This window comes from Notolepis coatsorum, assembly GCF_963971535.1.
Source record: "Notolepis coatsorum genome assembly, chromosome: 6".
In the NCBI taxonomy this organism is placed as follows: domain Eukaryota; kingdom Metazoa; phylum Chordata; class Actinopteri; order Aulopiformes; family Paralepididae; genus Notolepis; species Notolepis coatsorum.
In genome coordinates this window covers 145,054,529-145,076,513 of record NC_140170.1, presented here as the reverse complement: position 1 = coordinate 145,076,513, position 21,985 = coordinate 145,054,529, and the positions used below count along the sequence as shown (strand labels likewise).

Here is a 21,985-nt window from a genome sequence, read left to right as displayed (position 1 = left end):
CGTCAGCCTGACAGCCTCTACCGAACGCGATCGACTTCAGGGTGAACGCGACCGTCTCCAAGCACAACAACGGAGCGAAGAAGAGCGCACACGCCTGGAGATGAGACGCCTTCAGACAGAAGAGAATATGGCAAGAGACCGGGCCGACGCCCAGCGCGCCGCTGCCGGTGCCCAAAGAGAAGCAGATCTCACCAAGCGCGAAGTCGAGCGCGACAAGTTACAAGCGCAGCTAATGGAGCAGCTGATCCGCAAGGCAACACCCTCTCCCTCCGCCAGGGGTTCAAGGAACTCGTCGAGACAACAGTCAAGGGCAGCGTCTCCTCAACGAGCAAGCGACCCTGAACTTGACCAACAGACCGAGCCTAGACCCCCCGCAGACCCCCTTCTCAGACCGGTCCAAGCGAGACCCAGCTACAAGGAAGGAGCGGCATACACTGCGGAGAAGCTAAATAAACGATTACAGGATCTGGAAGATCTGATAGAGGAAGAAGAGGGAGAGGAGGAGAACCAAGCCCGACGACAGCACAGTACTCCACCGGACCAGGAGGTCCAGTACAGTCCAGGCTATACCCCCGCGGCGCTGCGCTACAGACCCCCGACTCTATTCGCGGGTGAGCACGACGCACGACCAGCCCCGAGGAATAGCACCTGGACCAGCGGGCCATGGTACCCTGTCAGTACCAGCCCACAGCGAGGCGCAAGAGGGGACTCACCCAGGAGGTCTCTCCCCCAACGCTCGCCGATGTATCAGCCATCCACAGCGTCATACATTGCCACGCCGTCATTTCCAGACTTCGCCTATGAGAGTCGAGCACAGTACACGGAGCTCCGGATGTGCTTAGAGACAATGATGGTGGATGTCGCTGATGAACGCCACAAGTATGCAATATTACTGAAGCACCTGAAAGTACCGCGAGCGCACAATATAGCGCTAGCCTATGCCACCTCTTCGACACCATACACAGCGGCCCTAGCGGCGCTGGACCAGAGATATGGACGTATATGGGATTACGTAATCCAAGAGATAAGGCATATTGATCGCCTACCCCCAGCCACAGACAATCGCTCGTTAGACGACCTGTCAATCAAAGTGCAGTCCCTGGTAGGGATGCTGGGAGCGCAACGGGAAAAGGGCATGCATGAGCTATACGCCAACTCTAACGTCGAGAGGATTTTGGAGAAGCTGCCACCCGCAAGACAGGAGCGCTTTAGGCGGCAGAGAGAGTACCGGGATCCCAACGGCCCCGAGCCATCCCTCCTTGATCTAGCCGACTTCCTGGCGAGAGAAGTCAGCAGCTTACAACTGGATACATTCGGGCGGAGCACGCCAAGCTCCAGAGAGGGACCCAGGAGAATAAATGATGGAAGAAGATCGGTGACTGTCATGCACCAATCAGAGTCAGTACCGAGCAGTAAGAGTCACAGCACCCCCTCGAGAAAAGAGAAGTGGAAGATAGCGTGTCCCTACTGTGAGAAAGAACACTGGCTGTCACAATGTGACCTATTCACAAAGATGAATGCAGAAGAAGTGAGTCAATGGATAAAGTCCAACAGGCGCTGTTACCGATGTGCGCGGCCACACATGGCAGCCGAATGCCGCCTAAAGAAAAGGTGCAGTCGGTGCGATGGAGCCCATCTAGATATACTACACGACAGTAACAGAAGACAGCCTCCACCTGCACCATCGCGCGGCACCAAGGCAAGTGTCATGTACATTGACCCCGCCAGCAGCAGCGGCGCCCAAGTGCTCTTAAAGGTAGTCCGTGTGACATTGAGCTACCAAGATAAAGTCATGGACACTTACGCCGTCCTTGATGACGGGTCAGAGAAGACCCTTCTGCTCGCGTCCGCTGCGGCCCAGCTGGGACTGCGGGGGAGCAAGAACGAAATGACGATTCGGACAATAAGAAGAGATTTAAAGACGATAAAGGGCGAGAACGTCTCCTTCACTATCGCAGCAAACGGGCAGCCAGAGCGACGGTACAAGATTACAAATGCTTTCACCAGCCAAGAAATAGGACTATCGCAGTACACCTACCCTGTCGCCAAGTTGATGGATAAATATGTGCACCTGCGCCAATTACCTATCCCGCTCATAGACGGCGCTACCCCGACCCTGCTGATAGGCTCCGACCATGCAGAACTCATAGTCCCGATTGACCGGGTCCATACAGGACCCAGAGGCTGTCCTGCAGCAGTCGAGACCCGCCTAGGGTGGACCCTACAAGGCCCCCTCGCTAAATCTCTCAACCGAACAGCAGCCACTAGCTGCCTCCACTCCAGAACGACAGAAGAAGACACCACTCTCCTGCAGCATGTCGAGAGGCTATGGACATTAGAGACAATGCCCTTTAAGAACGAAAAGAAAGATATTCGTTCTAAAGAAGACATTTACGCCATCAACCTACTCGAGCAGGGGACAAAGAGAGTCACAGTCGGCGGAGTGATGAGATACGCAACTCCACTCCTGAGGCGAGAGGGAATGCCCACCTTTCATGCAAAGAAAGACGCCACGGAGCGCTATCTATTGAACACGGAGCGGCGCCTAGCCAAAGACCCCGCTCAAGAGAGTGTGTACCGCGCTGAGATTGAGAAGCTAATCACAGCGGGACACGTAACAAAGATTGACATTAAAGAGGCCGATCAGACGACCGAAACATGGTACGTGCCGCATCACAAGGTCCATCACAACGGCAAGGATCGCATTGTGTTTAACTGCAGCTACCAGATCGGATCCCAAAATCTGAATAAAGAGCTCTTGCCCGGCCCCACACTCGGCCCCTCCCTACTAGGCGTGCTACTGCGCTTCCGCCAGGACAAGGTGGCTATCAGCGGGGATATCAAAGGGATGTTCTTGCAGGTGAGACTAGTAGAGGAGGACAAGCCCCTGCTGCGGTTCCTATGGAGAGAGAAGATCGGAGATGAGAACCCAGCCATCTACCAGTGGGAAGTACTCCCCTTCGGAACCACATGCAGCCCGTGCTGTGCTACATTTGCACTACAGAAACACGTCGCAGAGGACCCAACAGCAGATGAAGAGGTCCAACACAGTGTGAAGAACAGTTTCTACGTGGACAACTGCTTACAAAGCGTTTCGACTCAAGAAGAAGCCGAGGCTCTCCTAATCAAGTTACGCGCCTCCCTGATCAAAGGCGGCTTTGATCTCAGGCAGTGGGCCAGCAGTGACCCGCACGTATTGCGCAGCCTCTCCCCCGCGGACAAGGCTGCCAGCAGCGAGACCTGGATGGCGACCATCCCAGGAGAAGCCCAAGAAATGACACTAGGACTAGTCTGGCGCTTCAAAACAGACTCGCTCCACTATAGACACAAACCCTTGGCTCCAGAGCAGGGACGGTCGACGGTGATACCGACCACCAGACGGAGTGTGTACAGAACACTCGCCAGACAATATGACCCGTTGGGATGTATTCTACCTTACACCACCAGGGCAAAGATGATTGTACGAGCACTATGGGACAAGGACCAGGGCTGGGACGACCCAATACCCGCACACCTTGCCTCAACATGGAGAGAGTGGGAGACGGAACTCCGCTCACTCCCAGGCGTCAATATACGCCGCAGCTACTTCCCATCCACAGTGAGGCCAGAGACATGCGAGATTGATCTACACGTCTTCAGCGACGCCTCCGAAGTAGCCTATGGATCGGTGGCCTACTTGCGTGCCCAAGAGAAGGGAGGAAAGATACACACTGCTTTCATCCTGGCCCGCTCAAGAATATCCCCACGTAAGCAACAATCTATCCCACGTCTAGAGCTCTGCGCAGCCCTAGCAGGAGCGCATCTAGCCACGTTAATCCAACGTGAACTCACCATTCCGGTGCACAGAACAATCTTGTGGTCAGATTCCACGACAGTACTCACATGGATCAAGTCTGATTCATGCAGATACAAAGTCTTCGTGGGAGTCAGAGTCACCGAGATTCAAGAGCTAACAGAAGCAGCGAGCTGCCGGTATGTGGACACCAAACACAACCCAGCTGACGTCATCACCCGGGGAATGTCTCTGGATGACCTAACCCGTCGCAACATCTACAGTGACGGACCAGAATTCCTCAAGCTCCCGGAAGGAGAGTGGCCTACGCCCACCCCACGGGAAACAAGTAACGAGGAGGCTGAGAACAAGAAACCTATGTTCTGTGGACTGAGCACAGTCGCCTCCACAGACCCCAACATAGATGACTGCATTACCCTAGCGAGTGCGCAGCAAAGAACATTCCTGCGGCACCACCCAGAGATTCAGTCCACCACTGACATGTCAGCAGCTGACTACGAAGAAGCAGAACTTCTTCTACTACAACGAGCCCAGAGAGACTCGTTCCCCGATGAGCTAGACTGTCTACAGGGAGGAAACCCCGTCCCGTCAGACAGCAGACTGCTCCACCTGGCACCAGAGAGTGACGCCCATAATCTCATCAGAGCGGGTGGTCGCCTGCGGAGAGCCCCCGATCTACCGGATGATATTAAGTACCCGATCGTCTTGAACAGCCGACACAAGGTCACAGAGCTGATCATAAAGAAATACGACGAGGATGTACACCACGCAGGAGCAGAGAGAGTCTTCGCGGAGATCAGACGTCGTTATTGGATACTGCAAGGCAGAGAAGCAGTACGGCGCTTCCAGCGAACCTGTCTAGACTGCCGTAAGTGGCGCGCGCAGCCCAGCATACCACGGATGGCTGACTTACCCCCCTGTCGCCTCCGAATCGGCGACAAGCCATTCCACTCCACAGGCATGGACTGCTTTGGCCCGTTGTATATAAAGAGAGGAAGAGGCACCGAGAAGCGGTGGGGTATTGTATTCAAATGCATGACCACCAGAGCGATACATATCGAGCTCCTTCCGACCATGAGCACAGACTCATTCCTTATGGCCTTCCGAAGATTCACATCACGGAAAGGAAAACCGTCTACATTGTTGTCTGATCACGGGACCAACTTCAAAGGCGGAGAAAGAGAGCTGAGAGAGAGCTTCCAAGCTATGGGCCCAGAACTTAAGACCCACCTCGCTCCATCCCAGATTGACTTCCAGTTTAATCCCCCGAACGCACCCCACTTCGGTGGAACCTGGGAACGAGAAGTACGTTCTATAAAGACAGCCCTGTACGCCGTGCTTGGGGCCCAGACTGTGGCGGAGGAAGTCCTAATGACAGTCCTCACGGAGATCGAGGGAGTATTGAACTCAAAGCCCCTCGGTTACGTCTCCAGTGATGTAGCAGATGTCGACCCAGTCACCCCCAACACACTCCTAATGGGGCGGCTGGACCCCGCGCTACCCCAGACAATGTACAGGCCTGAAGAAGCGAACGGCCGAAGAATGTGGAGGTACAGTCAAGTACTAGCTGACAAGTTTTGGAGCAGCTTCCTACTCCACTACCTACCGTCTCTACAGACCCGCCAGAAGTGGGTAAAAGAGAGAGACAATTTGACAGAAGGAACAGTCGTCATGATTATTGACCAGTCACTACCCAGAGCTATGTGGCCGGCTGGCCGCGTAAGCAAAGTGATCACCGGTGCCGATGGCAAGGTCCGAGCAGCTGAAGTACTCGTCCAAGGGCGCACTTACACACGTCCCGTGGCGAGGCTCATAGAACTGCCCCGACTCCCAGATACTATCGATGATGACCATGACCCCATAACTTTGTGAGTTGACTGACCCTTACAGCGGACCTTGAGTGGTAGACAGTGCGGTTAATCTGTCTCTGCTTAGCTAATTAGGTGGGACTAATTAGGGGGCGGCTGTTGTGAAGGATCAGATTAAACCGAATATATATATTTATTTATATATATTTAATTGTATTTGTATATCGTTTGATATCCCCTGTATATTCCTTGTACAATATGCACTGAATATCCCTTTAGTCTACTGAACAGCCCATAATAGTTTCATTCTACCATTGGACGAGAACCTGGCGCCAGGTTGCCATACCCCTAGGTCCAAGTTCAATCGTGCCGCCCAACATGTCGTGGCAAGCCCCGGTTCCGCGTAGGAATATGTCGGGCGAAATACGAATGGTACTATTTGTTCATAGCGCATATATATATGGCGCAAGTAAAGTAGAACTTTCTTTTAGTCCAGTTCTTTACCCTCCAACAGAGTGACAGACGCGAAGCCTCACCCACGACGCACGTGTGGTGTAGTAAGGCCTACTTGGCCTCAGAATAGGCATTGAGATATCGTGTAGATTAATAGTTGAATAGTCATAGTTTGGCACTATACCGTCGAGTTGGACGTATTCTATTAAGCTAATAATAGTCTATTTATGTATGGTGCATCGTTCGGTTAGAGTTATAAAGTTATCAGTACCCCCATCGTTCCTGACGTTATCTGGACGCTTAACCAGGCTGGGCAGACCCCTAGTGGTGCTTGCATCCGAGGAGCTCCGGGCCAGGGCGACTGGACCTATATATTGGATTACTCTACCCGGACGACGGCGAGCCTTCCACGGCTTGGATTATGCTTTGGGTGCTTTGATTATTCCATGGATAACGGCCAACACTGCGGAGTGTTGGAACTACCCCCCGGAGAGGACTCCAGGTGAGACGGCGCTCTACACCAGTGAGGTCGCCTCACGTCTCTCCGTTGTGGACCGGCAGCTACCGTCCACCAGAGGGTCCAGCTGTATTCGTCTGCGGACCGAGGTTCTGTGGGCACCGTGTTCAAGACTTTGAATTCTCCCAAGAAACCGTCGGCCAGATGGGATACCGCCAGCGGCTTCTCTAACCCCCCCCTCCTACTGTCTTACAACCAGCGGGACCCCCCCCCCCCTTAGTGTATCCAGCTATAATCATTTAAGTACCATCGCTATCGTTCCTAAATATCCAGGTTGTATACTTACTCCCTGCGTAACCAGAGATTGGACATTCAATGTTGATTTACCTACGAATACTCATTTGCCATACAAGTGCATATTTCAAATCATAAGTGTAAACAAGTGAACGTTGTATATACCTTTTGCTATATTAAATATTCGATTTGTACATTTGTGTGGATTCGTTTCATCAGGTGGGAAAGTGTTCATCATACTTATATCATGTACTGGATGGCCAGAAGTTAAAGTACAGGAGGTAGTGGTATTAAATATCATATCTAACAATACAGTCAGGGAATTGTACCCCTCAGTTACAGTAGGACTCTGTAGGGAACGTCAGGCTATTGCCCCCCCCCCACTTCCAGTGATGAAGCTAAGCTACGCTAACGGAGCTACTGTTCCCAAAGCTAAATGCACGCACAGAGACCAAAAATCTGTGTATCTTCTTGTCTAACTCCAGGGAAGATGTTAAATAAGATAATTTCCCAAAATGTTGGAGTTTTCCTTTAAGACGCATTTATTGCAAGGGTTTTGTAATACACATAAACTCAACAAATAACCTCTGTTCTCGTTGCAATGCGTTTTTAATTCTTTCTTATACAGTAGGAAGGGGGAAGAACACTATCGTGGGTGTTCATATGACTTGTATTCTGCTTACAGCTTCGAAATTCCACTTATTTCGTTTAACAATGCAAAGCCTTTTAAATATAATCAAAACGTTCCCGTATTTCTGCAATCTATGCGCAAAATAATAACGAGTTGAGTTACGCGGAGCGCAGTCAGTACACCCTGTAGTATTCCGATAACGCTATATATAAACCATGCTGCATTCATTCGGAAAGAAAGACCTATTCCAAATGCTATTTATAGGGTTTCGACAATAATTACACTACTGTCGCTATTTTACAATTAACTATAATGAATTACGGGGGGTCATACCGAACACGTCAGTCAAACTAATGCACTAAAACTTATTTCCGCGTTGCAGTCTCTATATTCTACCGCTGGGTGCCGGGTACGCATGGTCAGAGCTGTGCGTATATATACGCACAAAGTCAAGCACACGTTCAAATTGATCAGTCCCACACTTTGCTTAGAAATGATCGTACGCACGGGTTACGCACATATCTGTGCGTACGCACATATCTGTGCGTACGCACCATTGATAAATGAGGGCCCTGGAGTATCTTCCCTGATACTCTGAATTTCCTGAGTTGTCTCAGGTGGTAGAGGCGCTGCTTCGCTTTTGTAACAGTGTCTGTGTGTGTTGACATGTCAGGTCCTCCGCAATGTGGACTCCCAGGTACTTGAAACTGCTCACCATGTCCACGATAGTCCCATTAATCCACAGTGGCGTGTGTGTCCCCTGCTGTATTCTCCTAAAATCCACGATCAGCTCCTTGGTCTTACCAATGTTCAGGAGTAGGCTGTTATCCTGTCACCAGAGTGCCAGGACATCAACCTCCTCTCGGTAGGCCTTCTCGTCATTGTTAGAGACCACTGTGTTGTCCGCTAACTTCACTATGGAGTTGGAGCTGCACCTGGCCACACAGTCATGTGTGTACAGCGAATACAGCAGGGGGCTGGGGACACAGCCCTGGGGGGACCCGATGCTCAGGGTGATGGAGTTGGAGGTGTGTCCACCCACTCTGACCGCCTGGGGCCTGTCACTCAAAGTCCAGGCGCTCAGGGTGGAGTTCAGACCCAGATCAATCAACTTGAGAAAAGCACACCTGTTAGGGATGGGTACCGAATCCGGTACTTTTAAGGGTATCGACCGAATCATGTCGGTACTAGCGAGTACCGATTCACGTCATATCCACGGTGCCACATTTCTGTAATAAAAAATTGAAAGTAATTTTTCTTTTTTAAAGTCCGATGGCTTCAACGTTTCATTTACCACGAAACCTATGAAGTGTGCCTCACGTCAACGTTCATGCGCACAATACACGCTTACCTAGGATTTTACTTGATTCAACAACAACAAAGCAGTAGGGGCAATGGCAAGCCAAAAACGGTCGCAAGTGTGGTTACACTTTATAAAGCTAGATGCAGACAATGCTCCCTGCAATATTATACAGGGTTAGAAATAAACTTTTTTTGCCCCCCTTAACTCATTCAGCACCGTGGGCCTAGAGCATCTTTGTTCCTACTGTGCCACCGCTCTAAGAGATAGGAATGCGTGGCGGTGTTTGCAGGGCTATATATTCTATATTATAGCTATGGATACAATACTATGGCACATTTGACATAAACTATCCATCGTTCAATATGTGAAAAATAATACATTTTGTCATGTATACGTTCGCGTGTTATACCGTGCTGAATATAAGTATAGTTTCAGAGTGATCCTGGCTAATTCCGTAAAATGGCGCTATGGAGGAATACATGAATTTTACTAAAAGCGTTGGCGTTGCTCGCCTGGACACGCTACTATTTCCAAATCAAATGTATATAAGGTTTCATCATGAATGCATGAACTGCATACGTTCTGGAGTACGTTAATGTATCAATGTAACTATTCCTAAATCAATTGACTTATGGAAATACTGCGCTTGCTTTAGGCCAGGCGCCACATCAGGTAGAGTGAGGGCATGACGCAGATCCTGTGCCTGTGTACGGAAGATCGTCATTTAAAATATCATATATGAAATAACGGTCAACGGTATTCCGTATAAGTGAAATAAGCGACCAAAGGTGTTCCATACCGTGCAAAAACAGGACGTTATGTTGTGAAATTGTATATGAATTGTTTACAAACTGTTAATTTATGTAACAGCCTTTCATATCTCATCTCAAGTTCAAATACACAACAATACAGGGGCATTGCAGGTAATGAAATTTGTGTTTCGAGCTCAGACTCCATGGTGCACAATTAAAGGGGAACTCCACTATTTTGGGAAATTAGCTTATTTAACATCTTCCCTGGAGTTAGACAAGAAGATACATACCTTTTTTGTCTCTGTGCGTGAATTTTAGCTTTGGGAATAGACGCTCCGTTAGCATAGCTTAGCTTCATCACTGGAAGTGAGGCAGGACAGTAGCCTTACAGTGCCTTACAGTGTATTGCAAGGTCTGACATTGACCAAATTTGATATGCATGACCTTGGTGGGCTCTAGGTCAACTCCTGAAAAGGGGGTCAATGTCAGACCTTGCAATCAAAAGTTAGGGGGCGCACTGAAATTATGGCAAGGGTTATTAGCCCCCTAACTTTTGATTGCAAAGTCTGACATTGACCCCCTTTGCAGGAGTTGACCTAGAGCCCACCAAGGTCATGCATATCAAGTTTGGTCAATGTCAGATCTTGCAATACACTGTAAGGCACTGTAAGGCTACTGTCCTGCCTCACTTCCAGTGATGAAGCTAAGCTATGCTAACGGAGCGTCTATTCCCAAAGCTAAAATGCACGCACAGAGACAAAAAAGGTATGTATCTTCTTGTCTAACTCCAGGGAAGATGTTAAATAAGCTAATTTCCCAAAATAGTGGAGTTATCCTTTAAGAAACAACAATGAATACAAGAATGGTAACAATAAGTAGTAATAGTAAGTTAAAATATAAAATGAGGTAAAATAAAAGTAAATTATTTACAGAAAGTATCTGTCTTCAGTCAGACAGCGGTGCAAACTGGCCAGCATGTCATCTTGACTTGATATTTAAAAATAATCTCATTTCAAAGTATTATTGAGCAGTTAATAATAATTTCATACAGCACTGTGTGAAGCACGCATTTAATTGCAAACTTACTCAAGTCTTGAAGTCTAAAAATGAAACTTAATTATTTTCTTTTGTGGGTTGGATTGATTAAATAAATCTGTTTGCTAGAATGCTGCGATTCTAATCCTAGTTCAGCAAATACTGTCTGGCTGGAGTGTCGCAACTTTCCAACTGCGCAAGAGAGCTGGACTGGAGGCGAGCGAGAGAGTGGGCGACATTCACTGGAACAACCTTAGAGAGGCCGCGCATTGATGGCTGTCAACTCCTCATCTGACAATCAAATAGAATGGGTAAATGTACAACTTTGCTGCAATCTCCAAGACGCGCGCCTCATCACTGTCACTTTTGGAAGATATTGGGCGCACCTCTGGAATTAAATTGAAGAGAATGAGGATAACCGATACACATTCCAGACAAAACATCTTCCCCCTCCAGCGCGTTCAAAATGCTGCTGCCAGGCTGGTCTCGGGCACCAGAATGAGGGACCACATCTCCTTGTCTCTCTCCATTGGCTCCCAGTGAGGAAGAGAATCGACTTCAAAACCATACTATTCACCTACAAAGCCCTCGATGGTCCCGCTCCGGCCTACATTGAGGAACTCTTGGTCCAACCCGTCAGCTCCAGGTCCCTCAGATCAAATTACCAACTGTGTCTGAGGGTCCCGCTGGCAAAACTGCTGACAAAGGGTTTCCGGCCCTTTGCAGTGATGGCGCCGACACTGTGGAATAAGCTCCCTCTCAACATCAAGTCTGCCAACACCTTCCAGACATTCAAGGCCTTGCTTAAAACTAGGGGTGCACGATATAGATTTTTTTACCCCGATATCGATACCGATAACTTTCTGCTCCTCAAGGTCGATACCGTTATTTATATTTATATTTATTGTATTATAAATATATAATTTTTTATGTATATTCCTGTACTGTTGACCTAACCAGATTTATCATGACATGAGCGTTACTACTATGAACAAAACAAAGCCAAGAGAACTGTTTTGACTCTTCAAATAAAGTCACTATATTTATTTTTCCAAATAAATATAATTCGAGTCAATCACAAAATTCACAATCCGTCAATGTCATTAACAATGTGTTTCCCTGAACAATGAGTGAACTAAAAACCAACAGGTATTGTGCTTTGTCAGTAGGGATGGGTACCGTTCACATTTGAACCGATACGGTACCTGTGAATCGATACTGGTACCCAACGGTACCTTTTGGTACTTTAGTCTCTAAAAATGTAATCTACCGGGTGCTCCAGTAGCACACCATGTTACCGCGCTGCGTCGCGGGACTCCGTGCTGCGTCACGGATCTGGTTGACTCCGAGTTCGATTCCCGGACTCGCCGTCATTTGCCGAATGTCTCCCCCTGCTCTCTCTCCCGTTTCACCCTACAACTGTCGGTCATGCTTGACCAGAAAAGCGATAAACGCTAAAAAATAAAGTTAAAAAAAAAAAAAAAATGTAATCTACCTACCTCAGTTGTAAAACAAATTATCCAAACTTCAAATAACCACATTTTCGACCGTTTTCGGCTTGCCGATGCCCCTACTGCTTTTGTTGTTGAATCAAGTCAAATCCTAAGTAAGCATATATTGTGCGTGTGAATGTTGACATAAAGAAAAAAGTGTAATTTTTTATTTATTTATCGGAGCTATCAATAATTTTATCGGGTTTATCGGGATGACGTCATAATTGCTGATATCGGCCTGATAATTATCGTGCATCCCTACTTAACACTATCAGTGCCGACCTTGTTTACATTTTTACCCCGGTGAATGCCATCATCCACTTCAATGTTAGCGTTAAAAACGCCTAATCTATGTTTAAAATTATGGCTATGTGTCTAATAGGGCTGACCTTCAAAGCTTTTTTTGGCAATCGAAGCTTCGGGGCCGAGCTTCGATTTTAATTCGAAGCTTAAAAAAAATATATATATATATATATATATATATTTTTTTTTATCTTATGTTGTGCGACTTGTACAGCACTTTGGTAAACTTTGTTGTTTTTAAATGTGCTCTATAAGTAAAGTGAATTGGATTAATTAATTAAGTAGCCCCTTTCTGCTTAAATCATATCTCTAATTAAAATTATAATTTAGGAATACAAACTGTCTGTATTATGTATCTATGTTATGTCAGTTAGTAGGTAGGTGTGTAAACCTACCCACGTTGTATGTTTTGTTTTGTTTTGTTCTTTTGTTTATTGTTTTGTTTGTTTATATTCTGTTTATATCTGTGTTCAGGCTCCCTCCAAAAGCTTTATATAGCTTCTTGGGAGACCTGGCACATGCACACAATTGCGACATTGTTATATCACATGAGGATACTTACATGTAATGTATCGTGTGAATAAATTCATTCATTCATTAATTCGACAAGGTTTCACTCGGCTGCGCTGCCTGGGTGCAGTGGGGCTGCTCTCACAGCCAACGACATAACATTACATAATTATGTTGCAACCTTCGTCTATCAAGCAAACAATTATATTTAATTTATAATTATATCAGACAATGCACCTACAAAAGCAGATGATTACAATTAAATTAGCCAACTTGGTAACACATTAGTCATAGCAGCATAGGCATAGCCTTATTAATGTTTTGTGTTGCCGTCGTGTACAACGATACTTACGTTTTTTTTGGTGATTTGACAAAGTTGTTGTAGAGTTGTGATATGCCATTTTCTTCTGGCATATCTGGCACTCTGCTTTTTGGGCATTGTCTTTGCATATTTTAAAGTAACCACACGTCTGACTTCTTCGTCGACATGTCTGCTGCACATGTCCTTGTTGTTTTCAACACAGATAATCTCCACGTGCTTGTTGTAGAGAGGTGGAGTCGAGGCGCCGCTTACTTTAGTTTCATTGGAATGGAGGCGGGAAGGCGCCGCTTACTTTCGTTTCATTGGAATGGAGGCGCAAGATTTTGGAGGCAAAAAAAATATTTACTTCGATTATTTATTTTTTTTGTTCGAAGCTCGTGCCATCGAACGAAGCTTCGAAGTATTTAAGACAGCCCTAGTGTCTAATCTGCCCGTCGCTTATCAATGACTTGTTTGCAGTCAACATTGTCGAAACTGATTGTTTTTTAATTGGTTCATATCCTTTTTATAGCATTTCGAAAAGCTATCATTCTCTCGAAAATCTTCGGAAAATTTAAAGATTTCTCCATAAACGGCATTTATTGGAATATTTTCTAATACACTAGACACATTGTCATTTGTCGGCCTATTTATGAATCGTTTTCAAATAAACGCTAGATTATCGATAGTATAATATGTGTACTTATGCACGCTATAGACGCGGGCTGAAAAATCTATTCATTTCCTCAAGATCACACACACACACATACACACATAGGGACACACTGTTATCTCAGTGAATACAGCTCCGATTACCCCAAGACTGGTAACATAGACTCCTTACCTTAGATCAGATGTTCTCCAAAAAGATTATTCCAATTCCTGATCGCCATTCCAAATATTGATCGCGTTTATTGATTGATTATTGGCTGCTGTAAATATATATACCAGGCTGCTTTCCGTCTCGCGATCAGATCCCTCTTGATCAGACGGCTCGCCAGCACAATGGAGCCAGTTGGCTCCACCTCTACAGATCTACAGAGCCCAGGTCAGTCTAATCGACTGACCTGCAGTTACACAGGGATAGACGATAGGGGGAGCTTTTTTCCCATCTGAGCTCCTGGAGGGGCTGCTATACCAACGGGAGACTTGGTTGATGAAATATGAATTCAGATCGCTAATAAAAAAATCCAACGACATTTGTCGTCGTCGGCACTCAATGGGGGGGGCTGATAAAACGACAATTGTCGTGGCTGGCACTCAAAGTGTTAACACTTTGGCTGCCAGGAAACATGTTTAGACGTCATTGCCGGCCATGCTCAAGTTGCCGGAGGACGCTTTACAGCGTCCTTATATCAATATTTCTAAAATCTGCGATCGGATTCATATGTCCCCTCCGCTGGCCTGAGATCCACCAGGAGGACCCACTGAGCTCTCTGGCGGTTCAGGAGCGCCATCTGGTGGCCGATCGGCGCAATCGCTTAAACAGGAAGTGGCATAGAGGTTGTGCTGGACGTCCATATTACTTCCGGGCACTCGCTATAGGTCCCGGCATTCTAGCTCGTCACAATACACAGTGAAAAAACACAGGGGGAAAAACACAGGGGGAAGAGGAGCGGGATCAGATTAAGATTAAGGAAATCTGCTTACCGTCCGGCTATTCCATCCATCTTCCTAGCGAATGCCCGTTCGCTAGAGAGTAAGATGGATGATTTACGTGCACGGGTCCGATTCCAGCGAGAGATGAGGGAATGCAATATCCTGTGCTTCACCGAGACCTGGCTGAAACCAGTGACTCCCGATCACAGCATCTCTCCCTCCGACTCCTTCACCATCTTCAGAGCGGATCGTACAGAAGCCTCCGGGAAGAGCATCGGCGGGGGTTATGCCTTATGACCAACAACGGCTGGACTAGCCCCGGGGAAGTGAAGATACTCTCCCGTTCATGCTCTCCCGACATGGAACACATCACGATCCAATGTCGTCCGTTCCATCTTCTGCGCGAATTCACTGCAGTGATAATGACTGCAGTGTACATCCATCCCCAGGCGAATGTCGGCAGGGCGCTAGGGGAACTACACGACCATCTGAACGCGCACCAGATCAAGCATCCGGACGCAGCCATGATCATAGCCGGGGATTTCAATCAGGCAAATCTGAAGAAAGTCATGCCGTCTTTCTTCCAGCACATCGTCTGCTCCACAAGGGGAGGAAATACACTCGACCACTGCTACACCCCGTTTAGAGCCGGATACAAGGCTGTACCGGCTCCACCATTAGCGGGAGCAACAAACACATCGGATCATGCCGCCATCTTTTTGGTCCCAGCGTATAAACAGAGATCACGTGACGCCGTCGTGTCACGTGAGGTAAAAAAATGGGACGACCAATCAGAGGCCACGTTTCAAGACGCACTGGATGACGCCGACTGGGGAATGTTCAGGAGGAGTAATAGTGACGTCAGCGATTTCACAGACGCTGTAGTGTCATTCATAACAACACTGGCTGATACTATCGTCCCCACAAAGAAGGCGAGGGTGTTCCCAAACCAGAAACCATGGGTGGACAGTACCATCAGAGCAGCCCTGAACTCTCGCACCACTGCTTATAACCGGGGCAGAGAGTCAGGAAACATGGAAGAGTACAAGACAACAGTCTACACTCTGCGCAAGGCTGTCAAACTTGCTAAGAGGACGTATGCCGACAAGATGGAGGCACAAATGGCACAGAATGACACAAGAGGCTTATGGCAGGGACTGAGGGCTATAACTGACTACAAAGTCAGCGCCCCCTCAATGGGGAGCGACGACGCCTCCCTTGCGGACCAGCTCAACACCTTCTATGCGCGGTTTGGTGCAAACAGTGGCACTGCTAGCCCAACGGCTAGTGACGTCACTGGTGCGCCGGCTGTTGTGGAGGGGGGGGGGCATCCGCGGGGGGGGGGGGGACGCTCTCTCATTGACGGTACACAGTGTGAGAAGAGCATTTATGCAGGTGAACACCAGGAAGGCTGCTGGCCCAGATGGTATAACAGGACGCATACTTAAGTCCTGTGCCAACCAGCTTGCCCCAGTGTTCACCGCCATATTTAATCAATCCCTGGCGGAGTCGGTGGTCCCTGCCTGCTTCAAGATGTCTACCATCATCCCTGTACCGAAGAAACCCTCCCCAACATGTCCAAATGACTACAGACCGGTGGCACTCACCTCTGTGGTCATGAAATGTTTTGAGAGGCTGGGACCACATTTGTGCCTCCCTCCCCAGTGATATGGACCCTATGCAATTTGCATACAGGACAAACAGGTCCACTGACGACGCGGTCTCCCAGGTACTGCACAGCACCCTCTCCCACCTTGACCATCAGAAGGGGGGCTATGTGAGACTGTTGTTCATTGACTACAGCTCAGCGTTCAACACCATAGTCCCCACCAGACTGGTGGACAAGCTGATCGAGCTGGGTCTGAGCTCCACCCTGAGCGCCTGGGTACTGGACTTTCTGAGTGAAAGACCCCAGGCGGTCAGGGTGGGGGGTCAGACCTCCAACACCATCACCCTGAGCATCGGGTCCCCCCAGGGCTGTGTTCTAAGCCCCCTGCTGTACTCACTCTACACACACGACTGTGTGGCCAAGTTCAGCTTCAACTCCATAGTGAAGTTCGCAGACGACACGGTGGTGGTGGGGCTGATCTCGGACAACGACGAGAAGGCCTACCGGGAGGAGGTTGAGGTACTGGAACGCTGGTGCCAGGACAACAGCCTGCTCCTGAACATTGGTAAAACCAAGGAGCTGATCGTGGATTATAGGAGAGGACAGCAGGAGACGCACACACCACTGATGATTAACGGGGCTACCGTGGACAGGGTGAGCAGCTTTAAGTACCTGGGGGTCCACATCTCAGAGGACCTGACATGGTCAACACACATAGACACAGTAGTAAAGAAGGCGAAACAGCGCCTCTACCACCTGAGACAGTTAAGGAAGTTCAGAGTATCGGGGAAGATACTCCAGTCCTTCTACTCAGGAGCTGTAGAGAGCATCCTGACCGGAAACATCACTGCCTGGTATGGAAACAGCACGGCACAGGACAAGAAGGCCCTACAGAGAGTGGTGCGCTCAGCCGAGCGTACCACGGGTATTGCACTACCCCCCCTGCAGGTTCTATACAACAAGAGGTGCAAATCCAGAGCCTGCAGGATAATGAAAGACCCTCACCACCCCAATAACAGCCTGTTTCAGCTGCTGAGGTCAGGCAGACGCCTGCGAACCCCAGCTACTAGGACAGAGCGGCTTAGGCTCAGCTTCTTCCCCCAGGCCATCAGAGCCATGAACAATGAACATTGAGTGCTCAGAACATTGAACTATCCACACACAAGCACACAAGAACACACACACGACACGCACGCTGTGCACGCTCACACACGAGCAGCCACTTAACACTTTAACATGAGCGGGCACACACTCATGTCGCACACACGCACACTTATGGCCAAAGGAAAGGACACTTTAAATTAGAATAACAGGAACAGTGTATTGCACTACCAAAGCTAACTAGCATGTCCCATATGCTCTGTAAATAACTATGTACAGATACCGAGATGTCACTCCATGTTACCTGTTACCTGTTTACTGCACAATGTTGTTTTTTCATTTTTTGATTCTATTATATGTTGTACCACTGTATTGTACATCGTTGCGGGCAAGACCACCCGCATTTCATTGTATACCTGTATGCCGTGACAATTAAAACTCTTGACTTGACTTGATCGATTGCCAATAACTCGATAAACAACATGATTTGGACGTATATACCATTATACAAGCTGGAGATGGACCGGGTAAATCTACATCCCATAATGATAAGATTTCTACTCTACGATGATCGCCCAACGGCGTGCGGAGACTGGGGTGAGTTTTAGCGTGTAACGTTACCGTCTTCGATACTAACTGCTATTATCAACATTTGACCCACATTAGATGATTGGTATAACGCTGCCCACGGAATTATAAACGCCCCCTAGCCCATCCGGTCAACATCAGATGACGTGTAGTAACTTCTAGAAGTACGTCTAGTTGGAATTTTTTATATCGCGCTGATTGCCATAAAACTGTATTGCATCATCAATATAATGCATTTGGGGCTATAGATCACGTTCTGGAGAAAGCTGCAGAAAGAGATGAAAACATACTTATACATTAGAGTTAGACCATACTTTACTATGAATATGTGAATGAAAAAGTTTAACGTTGCTACACAATGAACAATACATATAGGACTTTGAATGGGCCCTAATAATGGCAATGTAGCAATAGAATTTAAAAAGTTATAGCCATGCAAAGAAGGGGTACTTCTCCATAGACAAATAGAGCCGGCAACCTATGGTATATCATGAATTTAACCCAAGGCAATCAAAGTGTTAAATAGAATCATTTTCTATAGGCTTGTCGTGGTAGTCAGTGATACTGGTGTCACGGTGTTCAGGCATCCAGAGTAAATGAATTGCCTAGTGCCCCTTTAACAACTTATAGGCTTGGTAAGTTTCACTTTCACTTCTAGAGAGAATTTAACTGCACGAGACTGAATACTAGAGAACAGATGACATGTTACACAACAATGGCAGAGGATTATTTGGATTTAAACACAATAGCAGTTCAACTGGAGTCGAGAGGAGCTCAGATGATCAGTCCGAAAAAGTATGTTTATTTTTTTTTATTTGATCAGCGTGAGTCCGGCGGGAGAAATGTTGTTGTTGTTTGTTGACTACGTGTGTGTGTGTATGTTGGCGATGCGCGGCGTGTGTGTGTTGGCGATGCGCGGCGTGTGTTGGCGACGCACGGCGTGTGTTGGCGATGCGCGGCCTGTGTGTGTTGGCGATGCGCGGCCTGTGTGTGTTGGCGACGTGCAGCGTATCTCTCCGTATGGCTGAGCGTACCGCACCGTGACGGCCGTACCGTAAATTCGCGGGACGAATACACGTACCGTTACACCCCTAGTAACTAATGATCAAATAATTGATGCTTCATTCTTCTCGCACAAGCGTTTCAATGCGGCGGGTAATTGAGAACTGTAGGGTAGATATGTTGTTCTGAACGTGTCGTCTGAGAAACTGATTTTCAAAATGAATGTTAGATTATTGTTATTTCTATAAACAATTTCTTATGCTGATGTCACCTCATTGCGGGACTGGAGCTCTGGACCTTATCATACTCTGCTGATTGGCTTACATTTAATGTTCCCAGAATTTGCACTGAATTAGGAAAATCAGCTTTTAGCTTCTGTGCCCCGGAAACATGGAACGTTTTGCACTTTGAAACTCAATTCATTAGTATTATCAAACCATGGCTAACGCGGGGGTGATGTCTTCCCCCTTTTGGTGCCAGTCAAGAGCCTTGCTGCTGAGTTCTGAACCAGTTGTAGACGGCATAAGGATGTTTGGCTGATGCCTGTGAATTACAATAATCCACACGTGAAGTGATGAATGCGTGAATAACTCTTTCTAGATCGGGGGGGGGGGGGGGGGGGGGGGGGGGGCGTAGGATGGGTTTTATTTGAGCAATATTACGGAGTTGGAAAAAAGCTGTATTTGACAACAGAGTTTACCTGTTGTTTTTCTAAGCATTTGAATAGTGATTTTTATTAATAAAAAAAAGTGTTTATATATTATTATTAAATAGAATCATTTTCTATAGGCTTGTCGTGGTAGTCAGTGATACTGGTGTCACTGTGTTCAGGCATCCAGAGTAAATGAATTGCCTAGTGCCCCTTTAACAACTTATAGGCTTGGTAAGTTTCACTTTCACTTCTAGAGAGAATTTAACTGCACGAGACTGAATACTAGAGAACAGATGACATGTTACACAACAATGGCAGAGGATTATTTGGATTTAAACACAATAGCAGTTCAACTGGAGTCGAGAGGAGCTCAGATGATCAGTCCGAAAAAGTATGTTTATTTTTTTTTATTTGATCAGCGTGAGTCCGGCGGGAGAAATGTTGTTGTTGTTTGTTGACTACGTGACGTGTGTGTGTGTATGTTGGCGATGCGCGGCGTGTGTGTGTTGGCGATGCGCGGCGTGTGTTGGCGACGCACGGCGTGTGTTGGCGATGTGCGGCCTGTGTGTGTTGGCGATGTACGGCCTGTGTGTGTTGGCGATGCGCGGCCTGTGTGTGTTGGCGACGTGCGGCGTATCTCTCCGTATGGCTGAGCGTACCGCACCGTGACGGCCGTACCGTAAATTCGCGGGACGAATACACGTACCGTTACACCCCTAGTAACCAATGATCAAATAATTGATGCTTCATTCTTCTCGCACAAGCGTTTCAATGCGGCGGGTAATTGAGAACTGTAGGGTAGATATGTTGTTCTGAACGTGTCGTCTGAGAAACTGATTTTCAAAATGAATGTTAGATTATTGTTATTTCTATAAACAATTTCTTATGCTGATGTCACCTCATTGCGGGACTGGAGCTCTGGACCTTATCATACTCTGCTGATTGGCTTACATTTAATGTTCCCAGAATTTGCACTGAATTAGGAAAATCAGCTTTTAGCTTCTGTGCCCCGGAAACATGGAACGTTTTGCACTTTGAAACTCAATTCATTAGTATTATCAAACCATAGCTAACACGGGGGTGATGTCTTCCCCCTTTTGGTGCCAGTCAAGAGCCTTGCTGCTGAGTTCTGAACCAGTTGTAGACGGCATAAGGATGTTTGGCTGATGCCTGTGAATTACAATAATCCACACGTGAAGTGATGAATGCGTGAATAACTCTTTCTAGATCGGGGGGGGGGGGGGGGGGGGGGGTAGGATGGGTTTTATTTGAGCAATATTACGGAGTTGGAAAAAAGCTGTATTTGACAACAGAGTTTACCTGTTGTTTTTCTAAGCATTTTAATAGTGATTTTTACACCAGTTACCATGGCAGCGATTGAAGCATTGTGGTCAGCTCAATTGCAAACAAACCCTCTGGGCCAGCTGTCGCTATACTACCGCAGTTTTAGAGGTACCCACGTCAGTATTGCAGAATGCTGATGACTAATGGGAAGATTTCCAAAATGTGCAAAGTTTATGTTTTCCTAGATACACTGTCACAATTAACACAGTCCCACCCCATGTTTTGTTGTACGTTTGTTCAACAGGTTTAGATGGAACCTTATATGATTACTTCAAAGGATATGAAGACCTACAGAAACGTAAGGTCCGGTTTGTCGGCAGTGCTGAGAAGAGGATCCAGGAGGACTACCTGAGGATACTGCGGTATTTTAGGTAGGCTGAATAAAGGTATTTACATACATACTTATCCTGTTATAATCATAATGAAAACCAGTCATATCTTTCAATGTCTTTCAGTAGGATTGTAGTGTGATGCAATTCTAATTGTGATTCCATTGTCAAAAAAAGTTAGGATAACACGCACATTTGAACTCTTAAAGGGCACATGCATTGCTATTCCTAGCACTATTTGGGCAACTTTACACAATTCCTGTGAGTCTATTGAACACATCTGTAAGCTTTTATTCAAAAAGATTCATTGTTTTATATTTCTAATCAAGTACTCAAAAGCCACATTTTTCTCCCTTTGGATTTCAGGCTGTGTTGGCCTGGCTCCGCCCATAATCACTTTGAGTGACAGTCATCCACACAGTCTGCGACTGGCACAGAGAGAGATAGAGAGAGACTGAGGGGATACTAATTAATTTTGCCGCGGGGGGGGGGGGGGGGGGCATAATCCCACGGGACAATGCATTGGTAACTTGTTTCAAATGACCCCTGTGATTATTATTGTACGGATCGGAATATGTGCGTGCTCGTGGGAGCATGTGCAAAGATATTACAGTGATATGCTGGTGCT

The 21,985-nt window shown here is 47.2% G+C and overlaps 1 protein-coding gene across 1 annotated transcript in view; it reads left to right on the top strand.

The window, feature by feature from the left end:
* Positions 1–21,985, top strand: part of trnt1 (tRNA nucleotidyl transferase, CCA-adding, 1) — a gene marked incomplete at both ends in the record, with an annotated part of 75,260 nt that overhangs the window by 42,477 nt on the left and 10,798 nt on the right. The window contains 1 exon segment of the mRNA XM_084315765.1: positions 21,273–21,399. Coding sequence (XP_084171891.1) covers positions 21,273–21,399 — 127 coding nt within the window.